The following is a 19,952-nucleotide window of genomic DNA, read 5'->3' on the forward strand; positions in this document are numbered from 1 at the left end:
GTTCACCTGCAGTCTGTACTATCCAACGCCAAAGATAAAGCAGACTGGAAGAGGAAGGATGTGTGAAGAATGGGATGGCACCACAAAAGTCTTTAGGGGGTAGTTTCTGGCAACTCCAATAAGTAAGCAATATGCACCATTAATACCTGAAACAGAGGTGATTACAAAACTAAGATAAATAATATTTTTCTTTAATATTTTGCTATCCAATGCATTGTATCCATTTTTTATGGGTGAGGAGTCAGTAAGTAACTTGTAAAATGTAAAAATTCATTTATTTTTAGCAAAACAAAAAAACAGTTGGTACAATGATAATACATAGTTTTACATGTGCTCAGCATATAGTGAGCTGCAAATAAATAACTGCAAAGATTGATGCCTGGAGCTGCATCAAATCTACAACAATTCTAAGAAAATATAGATCATGGAACTGCAGCTCTTAGTTTAAAAAATAAAAAACAGGATAATGTACCATTTACATATGTGATACAAATGTGTGCTCAATGGACGCCCAAGTACATTAGTTTATACAATGCGAGAGACTAACCTAAATCAGTACAGGAAAAAAGCAACCAGTTTTCAATTAGTGGTTACCAACCAGAGCTGCAAATCATTTTATCAGCAATGTGTTAATTGGAAAAATCCCATTATAACAAGTGCATACTATAGAACGGATGCATTTTTTCATTTCTTCACAACATGTTTCAACTCCCGTATTTCAAGGTAAGAGTGCAAAAGAATATATAAAGCACTCAGCTGGAGCCTGCTAGGATCAAACTAATGTGCAGCCTTCAACGTGAAGAAAGGCAGTCAACTACAGACTTGTTGTTTTCTTTTATTCAAGGCTGTTCCAGCCCAGTCTCTTCAAGTTTGAAAAACAAAAATCACATACTAAAATGCAGTCATAAATACAAGTCCCTAATGACATATGTTAAAGTTTAACATTCACTTGAGATCTTTTTATCTTTTATAAGCTAGAGGAAATATTCCTGCTTGTCCTGGCTGGATGTGCTGTGCTCCATTTGTAGGGCTTTGCTTGCCTCCTCTTCAGGATTCTCATTGGTACGGTAGCTACCTTTGTGTTTGTACAAGTAGATTGTGATCAGCACCAGAGCAGTCAGAAGTGTCACGAAAACAGCAGCAATCACCCCTAGAAGAAGAAGAGAAAAAAATAGCATGAGTTAAGTGTGTATGTTTGTCTGCTGTTTCCTACTAAACTTAGTTGGCAAGAGCTGGCTGCAAACGACAAATTAAAGGGACATTAATTTTTTCTTTCATGTTTCAAATAGATCATGTGATTTTAAACAACTTTACATTTCACTTTTATTATCTATTTTGATTTGCTCTTAATATCCTTTGTTGAAAAGGATACCTAGGTAGAATAAAGAGCTGCTGTTTGGTGGCTGCTTATGCCTTGTGTTTTTGGCTCAAACAATGCATTCAGCTTGCTCCCAGTAGTGCATTGCTCCTTCTTCAACTAAGGATACCAAGAGAATAAAGCAAATTAGATAAAACAAGTCAATTGGAAACTTGTTAAAATTGTATGCTCGATCTGAATCGTAAAACAAATCATTTGTATTACCCACTGAAATGTACACACCACTACTGCAGTCATAAGAAATTGTAACAGCTTCTTTAGGATCCCCTTTATACAGAATGGCAGACATGTACAGCTTTGCCATTGCTTTTTGGTAATTAAAAGGCTGCTAAAAATTCTGGGCAGCAAAATTAGTTAGTTCACTGTTAAGGATAATATTTGCTGTAGTGTACGGATTACCATCACATCTGACACCTCCCACACCCATCATAGAGCTCTCTTTCCTATCTCCGCCAACTGGTCATCTGTCATCATCTTAGGTACTGGCAAATGGGGCTTTTATTTCCTGTAGAGTAGGGATCCCACATTACCCTCCCACCTCCCTGTTCACTCCCAAAAAGCTCTTGTTCCTCACCCCTCCCACTGGACACTGTCAGCTTTGTTACTGGGAGTCATTCTTGGTTTATATCTTTTTTTATTACTTTTTTGTAGTGTAGTGATCCGCTCCAACCGATCACATTTCTGTACTGTAGGGACGTATCCCTCCCTCTGCATACAGAAAGAGAAGCACCTCAATAGGATCGAACAGTTCAGTAGCTTGTTCTATGGCAAATTACCACCCAAGAGCAGCCTCTTTTAGCCCGATTGTGCTTTTCACAAAGGAGAACTTTCCTGGAGTATATTAATCTGATCCCGCCAGGTCAGTCCAGTCCCGAAATACCAGGCAATCACCTCTGAATGAGGAACAAGGCAAACCCAGACGATAGTCTTAGCCTTCATTGGGCCTCATCAGTGAGGTCCAGCCACATTCCTCTAAGCAAATTGGACCCATCCCTCCCTCTCCCCTGCCAAAGTATTTTCTGTAAGTGTATGGACCCCGCCTCTCCTCTCCCTCCAGCTCCACCGCACATTGGTACAGGTAGTAACCATGTCTGTATCGATCAGTGGTCTGGCTTCATATGGTAAGGGAGCACAATCTCTTACCAGGAGTTACCACTGTTAAAGCAGACAGTGGGGACATTAATATGCTCTACAGTGTTGGATGTGGGTACTACGTCAATAATATAAAAAGTGATGAATTCAGTAAAGGACTGAAAAAAGTAAATTTATGCTTACCTGATAAATTAATTTCTTCTATGATATGACGAGTCCACGGATTTCATCCTTACTTGTGGGATTTATCCTCCTGCTAACAGGAAGTGGCAAAGAGCACCACATCAGAGCTGTATATATAGCTCCTCCCTCCACCTCCAGTCATTTGACCGAAGTTAGGAAAAGAAAGGAAAAGCTAAAGGTGCAGAGGTGACTGAAGCTTACAAATATATATATATATAACCTAAATCTGTCTTAAAAGAACAGGGTGGGCCGTGGACTCGTCATATATTGTAGAAGAAATTAATTTATCAGGTAAGCATAAATTTACTTTTCTTCTACAAGATATGACGAGTCCACGGATTTCATCCTTACTTGTGGGATACAATACCAAAGCTACAGGACACGGATGAAAGGGAGGGACAAGACAGAGACCTAAATGGAAGGCACCACTGCTTGAAGAACCTTTCTCCCAAAACCAGCCTCAGAAGAAGCAAAAAGTATCAAAATTTGGAAAAAGTGTGAAGAGACGACCAAGTCGCAGCCTTGCAAATCTGTTCAATAGAAGCATCGTTTTTAAATGCCCATGAGGAAGCCACAGCCCTAGTAGAATGAGCCGTAATTCTTTCAGGAGGCTGCTGTCCAGCAGTCTCATACGCCAGGCGGATGATACTCTTCAGCCAAAAAGAAAGAGGTAGCCGTAGCTTTCTGACCCCTACGCTTTCCAGAAAAGACAATGAATAATGAAGATGATTGACGGAAATCCTTAGTCACTTGCAAGTAAAACTTCAAGGCACGGACCACGTCCAAGTTATGCAACAAACGCTCCTTCATATAAAAAGGATTAGGACATAAAGAAGGAACAACAATTTCCTGATTAATATTCTTATTTGAAACAACCTTAGGAAGGAACCCAGGTTTGGTACGTAAAACCACCTTATCAGAATGAAAAATAAGGTAAGGCAAGTCAAATTGAAGTGCTGAAAGCTCAGAAACTCTACGAGCAGAAGAAATAGCAACTAAAAACAAAACTTTCCAAGATAATAACTTGGAATGCATGGATTCAAACGGAACTCCTTGAAGAACACTAAGAACTAAATTCAAACTCCAAGGTGGAGCAATTGGTCTAAACACAGGCTTAATTCTGGTTAGAGCCTGACAAAAAGACTGAACGTCTGGAACATCTGCCAAACATTTGTGAAGCAAAATTGACAAAGCAGAAATTTGTCCCTTTAAGGAACTTGCTGATAACCCTTTCTCCAATCCTTCTTGTAGAAAAGACAGAATCCTAACCTTACTGCATGAGTAGCCTTTGGATTCACACCAAAAAAGATATTTACGCCATATATTATGATAGATCTTTCTAGTGACAGGCTTACATGCCTGAATCAACGTATCAATGACCGCATCAGAGAATCCCTGCTTAGATAAAATCAAGCGTTCAATCTCCAAGCAGTCAGCTGTAGAGAAATTAGATTTGGATGTTGGAAAGGACCTTGAATGAGAAGGTCCTGTCTAACTGGGAGTTTCCACGGAGGCAGAGAGGACATGTCCACTAGATCTACATACCAAGTCCTGCGTGGCCACACAGGCGTGATTAGAATTACTGAAGCTCTCTCCTGTTTGATCCGAGAAATCACCCGGGGAAGGAGAGGAAACGATGGAAACACATAAGCCAGGTTGAACGGCCAATGCACTGCCAAGGCATCTATTAGTTCGGCCTGAGGATCTCTCGACCTGGAGCCGTATCTTGGGAGCTTGGCATTCTGTCGCCATCAGATCCAACTCCGGTTTGCCCCATCGAAGAATCAGTGAGGCAAATACCTCCGGATAGAGTTCCCACTCCCCCGGATGAAAAGCCTGTTGGCTTAAATAATCTGCTTCCCAGTTGTCCACTCCTGGGATATAGATTGCTGACAGATAACAAGAGTGGGTCTCCGCCCATTGAATTATCTTGGATACTTCTGACATCGCTAAGGAACTTCTCGTTCCTCCCTGATGATTGATGTAAGCCACACTCGTGATGTTGTCCAACTGGAACCTGATGAATTTGGCTGAGGTCAACTGAAGCCACGCCTGAAGCGCATTGAATATTGCTCTCAATTCCAGAATATTGATTGGAAGTAGAGCCTCCAACTGAGTCCATACACCCTGAGCTTTCAGGGAATTCCAGACTGCACCCCAGCCTAGTAGACTGGTGTCTGTTGTCACTACCACCCATGAGGGTCTGCGGAAACACGTCCCCTGGGACAGATGATCCGGCGACAACCACCAAAGAAGAGAGTCTCTGGTCTCTTGATCCAGATTTATCAGAGGAGACAAATTTTTATAGTCCCCATTCCACTGTCCGAGCATGCACAGTTGCAGTGGTCTGAAACTGAGCAAATGGAATGATGTCCATTGCTGCCACCATCAATCCAATTACCTCCATACACTGGGTCACTGATGGCCGAGGATTGGACTGAAGGTCTCGACAAGAATTTAGAATTTTTGACTTTCTGACCTCCGTCAGAAAAATCTTCATTGCTACAGAATCTCAGAGTTCCCAGGAAGGCCACAAACTGAAAATGTTTGTCCAGTAAGGCAAACCTTAGGTACTGATGATGATCCTTGTGAATAGGAATATAAAAAAGGTATGCATCCTTCAAGTCCACGGTAGTCATATATTGACCCTCCTGGATCATTGGTAAAATTGTTCGGATAGTTTCCATCTTGAACGATGGAATTCTGAGAAACTTGTTTAGACTCTTGAGATCTAAAATGGGTCTGAAAGTTCCCTCTTTTTTGGGAACCACAAAAATTTGAGTAAAACTCCTGCCCCTGTTCCAGTATTGGAACGGGACGAATTACTCCAATAGTAGAGAGGTCTTTTACACAATGTAAGAATGCCTCTTTTTTTATCTGGTCTACAGACAATCTTGAAAGAAGAAATCTCCCCCTTGGGAGAAATCCCTTGAATTCCAGTTGATACCCGTGGGACACAACTTCCAGTGACCAGGGGTCCTGAACATCTCTTGCCCAAGCCTGGGCAAAGAGAGACAGTCTGCCCCCTACTAGATCCGGACCCGGATCCGGGGCCGCCCCTTCATGCTGTCTTGGTAGCAGCAGTGGGCTTTTTGGGTTGTTTACCCTTGTTCCAAGCCTGGTTGAGTCTCCAGACGGACTTGGCCTGAGCAAAATTCCCTTCCTGCTTTGTGGAGGAAGAGGAAGAAGAGGGTACTCCTTTAAATTTCCGAAAGGAACGAAAATTATATTGTTTACCCCTATTCTTAACAGACTTTTCCTGAGGTAGAGCATGACCTTTACCTCCAGTAATGTCAGAAATGATTTCCTTCAACTCAGGCCCAAATAGGGTCTTACCCTTGAAAGGAATAGTCAAGAGCTTTGCTTTAGATGACACATCAGCAGACCACAATATTAACAATAACGCTCTTCGCGATAAAATGGCAAATCCTGCATTTTTAGCTGCCAATTTAGCAATTTGAAAGGCGGCATCTGTGATAAAAGAATTAGCTAGCTTGATATCTAAAATATCCTCTAAGGGGTCTCAATTTTAAGAGACTCCTCCAAGGCATCAAACCAGAAAGCCGCTGCAGTAGTCACTGGAACAATACAGGCTGTTGGTTGTAAAAAGAAACCCTGATAAATAAATAACTTCTTTAGAAGACCCTCTAATTTTTTATCCATAGGGTCTTTGAAAGCACAACTGTCCTCAATAGGAATAGTTGTACGTTTAGCCAGGGTAGATATAGCTCCCTCCACCTTAGGGACAGTCTGCCAAGAGTCCCGAACGGTGTCTGAAATGGGATACATAGTCTTAAAATTAGGAGGGGGAGAAAACAGTATACCCGGTCTGTCCCACTCCTTCTTAATAATCTCAGAAATTCTCTTAGGAACCGGAAAAACATCAGTGTAAGTGGGTACTTCTAGATATTTGTCCATTTTACACAATTTCTCTGGTGGTACCATAATAGGGTCACAGTCATCCAGAGTCGCTAATACCTCCCGAAGTAACAGGCGGAGGTGTTCTAGCTTAAATTTAAAGGACATGACGTCCGAATCTGTCTGAGGTAACATACTTCCTGGGTCCGAAAGTTCTCCCTCAGACAAAAGTTCCCTGACCCCCAACTGAGAGCCCTGTGAGGGTACATCGGAAATAGCCAACAAAGCATCAGAAGACTCAGTATTCACATTAATTCCTGTCCTACTGTGTTTACCCTGTAACACTGGTAACTTAGATAATACCTCTGTAAGGGTAGTTAACATAACTGCAGCCATATCCTGCAGGGTAAAAGAATTAGACGCATTTGAGGAACTCGGCGTCGCTTGTGTGGGCGTTAATGGTTGTGACACTTGGGGAGAATTAGGCAGCACATCCTGATTCTCTTCAGATTGAGAATCATCCTTAGGCACACTTTCTTTACATAAAATATGCTTTTTACATTGTAAGGCTCTATCAGTACAAGAGGTACACAAAGTAAGAGGGGGTTCCACAATGGCTTCTAAAGACATAGAACAAGGAGTTTCTTCAAGTTCAGACATGTTAAACAGACTAGCAATAGCCACAACAGTCGTAAATCACCTCATATAATGATTTAAAAAAAAAAAAACTTTTAGAAAAAAACATACTGCGCCTTTAAGAAATAAAAGCGCAACAATTTTTCCCAAACTGCACTAGAAACGTCTAAAAACGCTAAACGATTATATAGAACACTTTAATTTGTCCAAATATTATTGCACCCTATAAGCAAAGGTTAAATTATCCTTTAAGAGACATTTTAATGCAAAAATATATTTTTTAACAATGAAAATGACCCCTGCACCTCGCCACAGCTCTGCTGTGGCGCCTACCTGCCCTCAGGGTACTGAAAACTGACTCGACAATGATCCGGTGACTGGAAAACAACTTTAGGCCCCACTGGAGCTAATGCCTGCTGCCTTCTTAGCGAGAGAAAACGGCACGTCTGAGCGCACGAAATAGGCCCCGCTCATCATGGACGTCGCATAAACAAGCAGCCTAACCGCATGGGAAGCAGTTTGAAAAAGAAAAGCCATGTGGTCCCTTTGGATATATAATACTCTAACAAATAACTGCAGCCCTACTGACCTTAATATAAAACATATACAGGTGGCCCTCGTTTTACAACGGTTCAATTTACACCGTTTCAGAATAACAACCTTTTTTTCCAGTCATGTGACTGCTATTGAAAAGCATTGAGAAGCAGTGCATTTATTAAAATAGCCAGTAGGTGGAGCTGTCCGCTTGTGTTGCAGCAAAACCAAGCAAGCTGAAATTTATCAGTTTAACCAAACCTGAGCTACTGAGCAGATGTCAAAGGAACAAGATCTTTCTGTCTATAACTCAGTCCAGATTGAAATGCATAGAAAGAACTGTTAGCAGAAAAATGCAAGTGAAGTCTGTTTTGTGTGATTATTTTATTAGGTTTATAATGCGGTTTAGCAAATGTTTTTGTTCATTTAACTTAGTTTAATTATATATTCTGTGTTGTGTGATTATTTTATTAGGTTTATAATGCTGTCTAGCATTTAAAGTCTTCATTTCAAAGCTTTTAAAATAATGTATTGGGTGTTACTTATGACAATTTTGAGAGGGGCCTGGAACCTATCTACCTCACTTCCCATTGACTTACATTATAAACTGGGTTTTAATTTACAACGGTTTCGATTTACAACCATTCCATCTGGAACCTAACCCCGGCGTAAACTGAGGGCTACCTGTACATGTCAAGCTGCGTCTCCCAGTGTCAAGCCCAATATAGATATGCAAACTGTAGTAGCAATATGTATAAACACAGGAATTTCAGTAACACCCTCAGTCATACAGGTCTACTGCTTACCCCTTCCCTTGCAGGGAAAAAATGTCAGCCAGTTCTGATATATCAAGTCTCCTCAGAAATAAAAAAGACTGAACATACCTCATTGCTGCTTGTAGCATGACACCGTACTCCACACTGAAGATTTCTCTTGCACTACCTTCAGAAGCTCTGTGGGAACCATAATGGATCTTAGTAACGTCTGCTAAGATCATCAACCTCAGGGCAGAAAATTTTCTTCATTCCTTAAACATTTCTCCCTGAGGAAAATAGTACACACCGATACCATTTTAAAATAAAAAACTTCTTGATTGAAGAATCTAAAACTAACACCTCACTTTACCTCTTCCTATTACTAACACAGGCAAAGAGAATGGCTGGGGGTGGAGAGGAGGGAGGAGCTATATATACAGCTCTGCTGTGGTTCTCTTTGCCACTTCCTGTTAGCAGAAAAAAGAAAAGAATACACTTATTGCACGCACAACGTAAATGACATATTAATCTCTTGTGACCATGATATGTTAAAACTTTTCTTGTTTTTATGTCATAGTTTTAAATTAAAGTTAACAGAAAAAAAAACGGTTAACACAATAATGGGTTTAATGTTGAGGTTTTAAGGGGATAAATAATATTTTACCCTACAGTATTGTAATAATATAAAAAAAGTACCAAAACATATCTGCCCCAAGGCAGAACATACTGTGATCTGCGATGACATTGCAGAAAGTGCAGCATGCCTGCAGAAAGAGCAGGACTCTTCAAACAGATCTGCACTGTATTAAGTTTTTATTAACACAGTGCAGCTAGAGGAGAAAGTTTTGATTTTTAAATCTTGAATCCATCTGGTCTCAGTCATAATTGCAGTGTAACAGTTTTCTGGGTCCAGAGATTTTAGTCTGCCTGGAGACCAATATGCATCTCTGCTCTGCTTTATTAAACCATGTTTTAGTGCCGTTTACTTTTATTGTCGGTGTCTGCCTGTCAGAGCACATGGAGATTGTAGGAAAACAGTTCTCTAGCAGTGTACACGGCAGAATCTCAGGACGATTTCTCCCCCTCTTCTGTCTACTGATCATCTTCAGCTCCACAAGCTCAGTCCAATGGAGGTAATTTCAAAAGCTGGCTACCAGACAGCTGCAATAGTATAGCTTGTCTCCAAATGTTAGCTATGAGGACAGATGGGGCTGTAGCTCCGTCCTTTAATCATTGAAATGTAACTCTTGTAGGAATTTACAATGTTCTGCTCTTTAAAACAAATCTTTTATCGAGTAGATGATATTGCATTTAAATATAAAAATATATTTTTCATTTACAATGGTCTAGTATATCTATATCTCTATCATTCAAATATTACCATCTTCTAGTCCTTTAAATTTAACCTGACCTGTTGAAAGCAAATGCACAATTGTGAAATTTTGCCATTGTGGAGTTAACACATTTTAAATGAGCTGGTGCTTCAGTGTAATAGAGTATTTAAAGTGATGGTAAACTCTCCCCTTTTTAAAATCAGATCTGGAATGTAAGTGCTATTTTAGATGGAGTTTAATTCATTAGCTGTAATGAAGATGCAGTATAACATGCTTTTTAATATAGATATGAAATTCAAATACTGCATGCTCCTCCGCCCACTTCAAAAGTAACATTTTCTGTGAGCTAACAGATTGAATTGTTGTCCAATCAGCGCTCTCCCCTTATAGCACTTTTGTTGTAGCTAGAGCATTGATTGGAGAGTAATTCAATCATTTAGCTGACAGGAAAATTTACTTTTGAAGTGGGTGGTGCAACGTGGGGTATTTGAATTTCATATCTATATTAATAACTAAGTTATAGCGCATCTTCATTACACATAATGAATAAAACTCCATCTAAAATAGCGCTTACATTCCAGATCTGATTTTAAAAAGGGGAGAGTTTACCATCACTTTAAAATTATTTTTGCAGATCATTTTGAAATGTATTACAATTTCCCCCAAAAAACATCGCAGAAACTAAAAAAAATAAAATAAAAGTACTTGTCTGCAAATAATCAAAATTTGTGACATTCTTACTTGCCGATAGAGACAAATGTCTGGGTGCAGGACTAACACACCAAAGCTTTAAATCCCTCCTACTTCTCATGATCCTCTGTCTTACATTTTAGCCAAGTAGATGAGGGAAAAAAAGGAAAGCATCATCTGGGGTTGCCTGGCATTTCAGCACTGGACTGACCTTAATAGGCGGGATCAGACTAATATACTACAGGAGAGTTTTACTCTGTGAACAGCATTACTAGGCTAAAAAAGAAGCTGCACCCAGGTGGTAAATCGCCATAGAACAAGCTATTGAGCTGGTTGTTCGTTCCTGAGAGTGTGCTTCTCTCTGTGTGTATGAAGTCTCCCAAAAAGGAAAACCGAAAAGATAAAGCAGGGCAAAGAAGGGCTAAAACAGTTACTGTTGCCATCTGAACAAGAAGAAAGGGTGGGGCTTGTGGACTCTTACTATCATGAAAGAAATTAATTTATCAGGTAAACAGAAATTTAGTTTTCTTTCGTTAGATGGTGAGAGTCTACTAGTGATCACGTGTGGGAATCAATACACATGCCGTAGAGTCCCCGAGACCACCATGAATAGGGGAGTGACAAACAGTTAAGGCAAGATGTTACTATTCAGGCACTACAGCCTGCAAAACAAGCATACCCATCAAAGTGATAAAAACGTAGAAAAATCGTGTAAAGACGACTTAGTAGCTGCCTTTTAAATCTGATCGATAAATAAGCTTTGATAAATAAGCTTTGATAATTACTTTGATAATCGTCTGAAGGCCGAACGAAAAACAAAAAGATGCGGACTCTAATCCGAGGGCACCACAGCCTGCAAAACCTCTCTCCCGAAAGCTGCTTCAGCCGAAGCAAAAACTTCAAACTTGTAAAATTTAGAAAAAGTGTGTAAGGAGGACCAGGTAGCCGCCTTACAAATCTAATCCATAGAGGCCTCGTTCTTAAAGGCCCAAGAGGAAGCCACTGCTTTAGTAGAATGAGCCGTAATCCTCTGAGGAGGTTTATGTCCCACTGTCTCATAAGCAAGGCGGATAACATTCCTTAACCAAAAAGATAAGGGGGTCGAGTAGACCTTCTGTCCCTTAAGCTTCCCTGAATAGACAACAAACAAAGAGAAAGTTTGTCTAAAATCCTTAGTAGCCTGAAGGTAGAACTTTAAGGCGCGAACCACGTCCAGATAATGAAGCAAATGTTCCTTCGCAGAAAGAGGAATTGAACACAAGGAAGGAACCACAATGATGTTGTGGTCTGACACGACCTTAGGAAGAAAATCTAACTTAGTACGTAGTACAGTCTTATCAGAGTGGAACACCAGATAAGGAGGCTCACATTGCAAGGCAGCAATCTCAGACACTCTGCGCACAGAAGCAATAGCCAGTAAAAAAAGAACCTTCCAGAACAACAATTTAATGTCAATCTCATGCATAGGCTCAAACGGAGCCCATTGCAACACCTTAAAAACAAGATGGACTCAAGGTCTGATCCTAATCAGAGCCTTAACAAAGGACTGTACATCAGGAAGCTCTGAGAGACTCTTGTGCAGTAAAACAGATAGGGCTGAAATCTATCCCCTCAGGGAACTGGCAGAAAGGCCCTTCTCCAGTCCATCCTGAAGAAACGATAGGATCCTGGCAACCTTAACTTTATGCCAGGAAAATCCACGCTCTTCACACCAGAATAAGTAGGTTCTCCACAACTTATGATAGATGCGACGCGTAACCGGCTTACAAGCTTGTATGAGATTATCAATCACTCTCTCAGAAAAACGGCAGGAAAAGGTAAAATTAGACTGAACCTCCAAGGCACTGCTAATGCATCTATTAGCTCTGCCTGAGGATCCCTGGACCTCGACCCATATCTGGGTAGCTTGGTATTGCGACAAGACACTATGAGATCTATCTCTGGAGTCCCCCACTTGTTGCATATCTCCGCAAACACTTTGGGATGGAGAGACCATTCCCCCGGATGAAAGGATTGTCTGCTGAGAAAATCTGCTTCCCAGTTGTCCACACTCGGAATGTGGATCGCTGACAGCCAACAGCTGTGGGCCTCCGCCCACTCCAGAATTCGAAATACCTCCCTCGTTGCTAGGGAGCTTGTCGTTCTCCCCTGATGGTTGATGTAAGCCACCGAGGTTATATTGTCTGATTGGAATCTGATAAACTGGGACGAACCCAGAAGGGGCCAAGCCTTCAGAGCATTGAAGATTGCTCAAAGTTCCAGAATGTTGATCGGGAGGTAGCGTTCCTCCACCATAGGCCCTGTGCCTTCTTGGCACCCCAAACAGCTCTCCATCCTGATAGACTAGCATCCGTAGTCACAATCTCCCCGGATGGTTTTAAGAAGGATGTCCCTCGGGACAGAGCCACCAAGACAGCTCGACCGGTTGTCCAGAGAGATCTGTTGAGACAGATCCGAATTATCGCTGTTCCACTGTCTCAGCATGCACAGTTCAGCGGTCTGAGACAGAACCTGGCAAAGGGAATGATATCCATGCTGGACACCATGAAACCAATTACCACCATACACTGAGCCACAGAGGGCCTTAAAGTGATGGTAAACAATGACAGTGTCAAACATGCGGTCCGATAGTACATAAAAATCGAAATGGACTTTCATTCATGAAATCTCTTAAAAAACGCTTTGTTTTTTTAAATATTTACTTTTATAAATCCTCCAATTGACCCTCCATTCCTCCGCCCGTAGAATCGCTGCCATTGATTTCAAAAGTCACGTTTTTTTGAACGTACAATCAAAACCCAGGCCAGTCGGCGACTGTAAAAAAACTAACACGCCCCACGTTTGCAAAGTGCATGCGCTACATATTAGATTGCAGACTAATAGACTGAACGCATGCGCAATTCGATCCGTGAAGAAAGAGATGCCCATTTGATGACAGAGAGCGGGAGGATCCGTTCTATACTGAGACCAGGAAGTAATGCCGGGGCGGAGCTAGCAACGATAAAGCTCTGTAAATAAAATCTAAATTAATAAAAATACCTTTCACATAATAAAAAAAACACATAGCGATTTAGGGTATACAGACTTGAGGAATGCGCCGATAATTCCAAATTGCATTAAATTTACAATCACTTTAAGGTGGTCCGGAGGGCAAGACATGCCGAAGCAAGCTTGCAACGTCTCTGGTCTGTTAGAAATATCCTCATGGATATGGAGTCTATTATAGTACCCAGGAATTCTACCCTAGTGCTTAGAATAAGAACTATTTTCTAGATTTATCTTTCATCCATGAGATCGAAGAAGAGAGGGAGAAGAGATTCTGAATGGTCCTCCGCCAGACGAAAAGATGGTGCTTGTAACAGAAAATCGTCCAAGTAGGGAGCTACTGCTGTACCCAGGATCTGGCAAAGGCTAGAAGAGCGCCTAGAACCTTCATCAAAATTCTTGGGGCAGTAGCTAGGCCAAACAGAAGTGCAATGAACTGGAAGTGATCCTTGTGGATTGGAACGTGAAGGTAAGCATCCTTCAGATCTACAGTGGTCATGAACTGTCCTTCCTGAACTAAGGGAAGGATGGACCTTATTGTCTCCATCTTGAACGAGAGGACGTTTAGAAATTTGTTTGAGCACTTTAGGTCCAGAATCGGGCGAAAAGTATCCTCCTTCTTTGGGACCACGGAAAGGTTTGAATAGTATCCCAAACCTCTTTCTGCGATAGGTACCGGGACAATGACCCCTAAGGACAGATCCCGCACGCACCCCAGAAAAGCTTCCCTCTTTTCTGGTCTGGAATACAGGTTTGAGAGGAGAAATCTGCCCTTGGGTGGATGAGACTTGAAACCTATCTTGTATCCCTGATCTATGACCTCCAGGACCCATGGATCCTGCACATCCCTTGACCAAGCTTCTGAAAAGAGCGACAGTCTGCCCCCCCCCCCCCACATGATCAAGGGCTTCTAAGTACTCTTGGTTTGCTTGGGCTTAGCGGAGGGCTGCTGTCGTTGGGATTTATCAGAACGAAAATTAGAACTTTGTCCCTTAGACTTGTTCTTTTAATAATACGGTAGGAAGGCACCCTTGCCCCCATAACCGTGGAGATAATAGATTCCAGGCCTGGACCAAATAAAATCTTACCCTTAAAAGGGAGGGAGAGAAGTCTAGACTTAGAAGTCATATCTGCAGACCAGGACTTCAGCCAGAGCACACGATGGGTCTGAACTGAAAAAACACCTTAGCATTTAGGCGAATAATCTGCATGTTTGCATCACAGATAAAAGAACTAGCAATTCTCAATGCTTTAATTCTTTCCTGGATAACGTCGAGGGGAACCTCCACCTCGATCAATTCCGATAAGGAGTTGCACCAATAGCTGCTCCAGCAACCAAGGCAACAGCCGCTGCTGGTTGAAACAAGTATCCTGTATGTTGAATCTTTCTTAGAAGAGTTTCCATCTTCTTATCCATTGTCTCTCTGAATGATGAACTATCCTCAAGTGGGATAGTAGTACGCTTGGCAAGCGTGGAGATAGCACCATCCACCTTAGGGATGGAACCCCACAGCTCCAATTGAGAGTCCTGGACCGGGAATAATTTTTTAAAGAAAGACGAAGGGGAAAAGGAAGATCCAATTCTGTCCCATTCGTTCTTAATCCTCTGAGACAGATCCTCGTGGTCCCCATTCCATTGATACAGCATCTGCAATTGGGGGGGGGCAGGAGATGAAATCTGGCACATGGAACTGCATCTGAGGCAGCCACCATAAGACCTACAACTTCCATGCACTGTGCTACAGAAGGGAGAAGATTCAGCTGCCTATTGCAGCTTCAGTCTGTGCTGATCTGTCAGAAAGACAGAATTGATCATGAACCCCAGAAAAGGACACATAGTATGGAGTTAATTAGCTTTTTGGAAGATTTATTTTCCAGCCGTGACTCTGAAGCAACTGAAGAACCATCGGAGTGTGAGACATAGCCAGATAAGGAGCCTGAAATCTCAAAGTAAGGAACTACAGATATTCCTTGAGCTTGAACTACAGACAACATAGCTCATAGTACTTTTGTTAACACATTGGGAGCTGTAGCCAGACCAAAAGGAGGGCCACAAACTGATAAAGCTTAACTAGAAAAACAAATCTCAGGAACTTGACATGATCCCTATAGAAAGGTATATGCAAATAACCATATTTTAAGTCTATGGTAAACATAAACGTACCCTCCTGCACTAAAGGAAGTGTGAATTGTCTTAATCTTGCAAATAGGAATTTTTAGGAGTCAGTTCAATATTTTGAAATCCAAAACAGGCTGAAAAGTATTCTCTTTTGGTACTATAAAGAGATTTGAATAAGACACATGGTTTAATTCTGGAGTACTCACTCCCATTAATTCCAGATCTCTTACACAAGCCAAGAAAGCTTGGGCATTTATTTAAAGGATCTTGAGGCAGTAAAGGATCTTCCCCAAGGAGGCTGTGAATGAAAGCTTATTCAATACCCCTGGGAAATTATTTGCAATACTCAGGAATCTTGAACCGACCCCACAAGCCTCCCGAAAGACTGGCCTGGAATGGGGGCCACACCTTCATGCAGTCTTGGGATCTGGGCTATACTGCTTGGACTGTTTGGTCTTTAAAACAAGAAGAGCTGGACTTCCTTGAGGATTTGGAGAAGCCAGAACCCTGGAGGATTTGGAGAAGCTAGAAATAGGGGCAGAGGGAGAATCAATCTGAGTCTTAGATTGCCAAAAGATAGGAAGACTCCCATCAGATCTAAGCTTAACCTTAGATTTCTTATCCTGTGGCAGAAAAGCTTCCATACCCCCAGTCACTGTGGCAATAATAGCATCAAGTCCAGGCCCAAACAGATTTATTCTGGAAAAGGAGGGAACGCAGCCTGCACTTAGAAACCATATCAGCAGACCAAAACTTAAGCCACAAAGCTCATCTAGCTAAATCAGCAAATGCAGCATTCTTAGCATTTATGCTAATAATTTCCACTGCTAAATCACAAATAAAGGAATTTGCTGTTCTCAGGAGATTAATACAACCCTGAATCTCATCTAGAGTGGTTTCCCTAGAAAAAGTTCTGAGAGATTATCACACCAAACAGCAGTGGCAGCAGCAACACGGGCTTCACTACAAGTCTAAACAAAAAACCTGCAAGCTAAAAGGATTGTATATGAAAACCTTCAAAGTTTTCTACCTAAAGGATCCTTAAAAAGAGAAACTATCCTCCAAAGGAATATTTGTACATCTGGCAAAAGTGGAAATAGTTGCATCTACTTTAAGAACAGTATGCCACATTTCTGTATTAACAGAAGGGAGAGGAAACGGATATAAATATGGTAGATAAACACAAGGAATACTGACTTCTGCCATTCCTTAGAAATAAATTTCAGAAACTGAATCAGGCACAGGAAAAGAGGAAGGCTGCTTAGGAGCTGCCTTAAAATTTGTGCCAATCCTCTTAACAGGTTGCTTGACTGTAGCAGCACAATCCTCTACCTCTAAAGCAATTGAAACTTCCCTCAATAAGGCATGAATATGCTTAAGCCTAAGGACACATCCACAGCAGCGGGTTCCTGAAACTCAGACTGTCCTCAGAATAAGAGTCTTTAGAGTCAGACCCTAATCAAGGTGGCAAGAAACAATGACTGAGGATTATGGGATGTGGGAGGGATTTAAAGCTCTAGTGTGTTGGGTGTCTTGCCTCCTCCTAGTGGTCAGGAGGGGACTATTCACACACACGACAACTCATGGACTCTCACCATCTGATGAAAGAAAAAAAAAAACCCTCTCCATTATATCAGATTCTGTGAGATACCAGATTTATATTGGTCTGGGTCACTCCTCCCCATTAGCGCACAAACTCATTGTGTTTATGAAGGAAGCATGTCACGCCGCGCCGCTCAAGCTAGGGGCTCGGGCGCCTGCTTCCCTGCTCGTTGCCAGGGGCTGTGTCGGGACCAGATGCGTGCGGCGCTGACGTCATCGCTGCACGCTCCTCTCTCTCAAATTGTAACGCTAAAAGCTCAGAGACTCTACGAGCAGAAGAAATAGCAACCAAAGACAAAACTTTCCAAGATAACTTAAATATCTATGGAATGCATAGGTTCAAACGGAACTCTAAGAACTAAATTCAAACTCCAGGGAGGAGTAATTGGTCTAAATACAGGCTTAATTCTGGTTAGAGCCTGACAAAAAGACTGAACATCTGGAACATCTGCCAAACGTTTGTGAAGCAAAATTGACAGCGCAGAAATCTGTCCCTTTAAGGAACTTGCAGATAACCCTTTCTCCAATGCTTCTTGGAGAAAAGAGAGAATCCTGGGAATCCTAACTTTACTCCATGAGTAACCCTTGGATTCACACCAAAAAAGATATTTACGCCAAATCTTATGATAGATCTTTCTAGTGACAGGCTTACGTGCCTGAATCAAAGTATCAATGACCGAATCTGAGAATCCCCGTTTAGATAAGATCAAGCGTTCAATCTCCAAGCAGTCAGCTAAAGAAAATTTAGATTTGGATGTTGGAAAGGTCCTTGAATGAGAAGGTCCTGTCTCAGAGGAAGTTTCCATGGTGGCAGAGAGGACATGTCCACTAGATCCACATACCAAGTCCTGCATGGCCACGCAGGCGCGATCAGGATTACCGAAGCTCTCTCCTGTTTGATCCGAGCAATCACGCGTGGAAGGAGAAGAAACGGTGGAAACACATAAGCTAGGCTGAACGACCAAGGCACTGCCAAGGCATCTATCAGTTCGGCCTGGGGATCCCTCGACCTGGATCCGTATCTTGGAAGCTTGGCATTCTGTCGAGATGCCATCAGATCCAAATCCAGTCTGCCCCATCGAAGAATCAGAGGCAAACACCTCCGGGTGAAGTTCCCATCCCCCGGATGAAAAGTCTGTCGACTTAAAAAATCTGCTTCCCAGTTCTCTACTCCTGGGATGTAGATTACCAATAGATAAGAGTGGGCCTCCGCCCATCGAATTATCTTGGATACTTCTATCATCACTAAGGAACTCCTTGTTCCCCCTTGAAAATTGATATAAGCTACAGTCGTGACATTGTCCAACTGGAATCTGATGAATTTGGCCGAAGCCAACTGAGGCCACGCCTGAAGCGCATTGAATATCGCTCTCAATTCCAGAATATTGATTGGAAGTAGAGCCTCCACCTGAGTACATACACCCTGAGCCTTCAGGGAATTCCAGACTGCACCCCAGTCATGAAGGCTGGCGTCCGTCTATCACCCACGAGAGTCTGCAGAAACACGTCCCCTGGGACAGATGATCCGATGACAACCACCAAAGAAGAAAGTCTCTGGTCTCTTGATCCAGATTTATCTGAGGAGATAAATTCGCATAGTCCCCATTCCACTGTCTGAGCATGCACAGTTGCAGTGGTCTGAGATGAAAACAAGCAAACGGAATGATGTCCATTGCTGCTACCATTAACCCAATTACTTCCATACACTGAGCCACTGATGGCTGAGGAACGGACTGAAGGGCTCGGCAAGTATTTAGAATCTTTGATTTTCTGATCTCTGTCAGAAATATCTTCATGTCTACAGAGTCTATCAGAGTTCCCAAGAAGGGAACCCTTGTCCGTGGAACTAGTGAACTTTTTTCTAGGTTCACCTTCCAACCGTGAGTTCTCAGAAAGGACAACACTGTGTCTATATGAGATTTCGTCAGATAAGTCGACACCTGAATTAAAATATCGTCCAGATAAGGTGCCACTGCTATGCCCCGCGGCCTGAGAACTGCCAGAAGGGACCCTAGAACCTTTGTGAAGATCCTGGGTGCTGTGGCCAACCCAAAGGGAAGAGCCACAAACTGAAAATGTTTGTCCAGGAAGGCAAACCTTAGGAACTGATGATGATCCTTGTGAATAGGAATATTAAGGTATGCATCCTTCAAAGTCCACGGTAGTCATAAATTGACCCTCCTGGATTATTGGTAAATTTGTACGTATAGTCTCCATCTTGAATGATGGAACTCTGAGAAACTTGTTTAGACACTTGAGATCTAAAATGGGTCTGAAAGTTCCCTCTTTTTTGGGAACCACGAAAAGATTTGAGTAAAACCCCTGTCCCTGTTCCAGTTTTGGAACAGGACGAATTACTCCCATGGTAGAGAGGTCTTTTACACAGCATAAGAACGCCTTTATCTAGTCTACAGACAATTGTGAAAGATGAAATCTCCCTCTTGGGAGAAAATCCTTGAATTCCAGTTGATACCGGTGGGTCACGATTTCCAATGCCCAGGGGTCCTGAACATATCTTGCCCAAACCTGGGCAAAGAAAGAAAGTCTGCCCCCTACTAGATCTGATCCCGGATCGGGGGCCGCCCCTTCATGCTGTCTTTGTAGTAGCAGCGGGCTTCTTGGGTTGTTTACCTTGTTCCAAGCCTGGTTGGGTCTCCAGACGGATTTGGATTGAGCAAAATTCCCTTCCTGCTTTGTGGAAGAAGAGGAAGCAGAGGGTACTCCTT

The 19,952-nt window shown here is 42.1% G+C and overlaps 1 protein-coding gene across 3 annotated transcripts in view; it reads right to left on the bottom strand.

Annotated features, from left to right (window-relative positions):
- Positions 1-253: 253 nt before the first annotated feature.
- The window catches only part of SMAGP (small cell adhesion glycoprotein), a 190,960-nt gene continuing 171,261 nt past the window's right edge, over positions 254-19,952 (bottom strand). For all 3 annotated transcript variants that reach the window (XM_053708224.1, XM_053708225.1, XM_053708226.1), the window contains exon 4: positions 254-1,150. In XM_053708224.1, the coding sequence (XP_053564199.1) occupies positions 975-1,150 (176 nt within the window). In that variant the 3' untranslated portion in view covers positions 254-974. The remainder of the gene's footprint in view (positions 1,151-19,952) is intronic.

This window comes from Bombina bombina, chromosome 3 (genome assembly GCF_027579735.1).
Source record: "Bombina bombina isolate aBomBom1 chromosome 3, aBomBom1.pri, whole genome shotgun sequence".
NCBI lineage: Eukaryota > Metazoa > Chordata > Amphibia > Anura > Bombinatoridae > Bombina > Bombina bombina.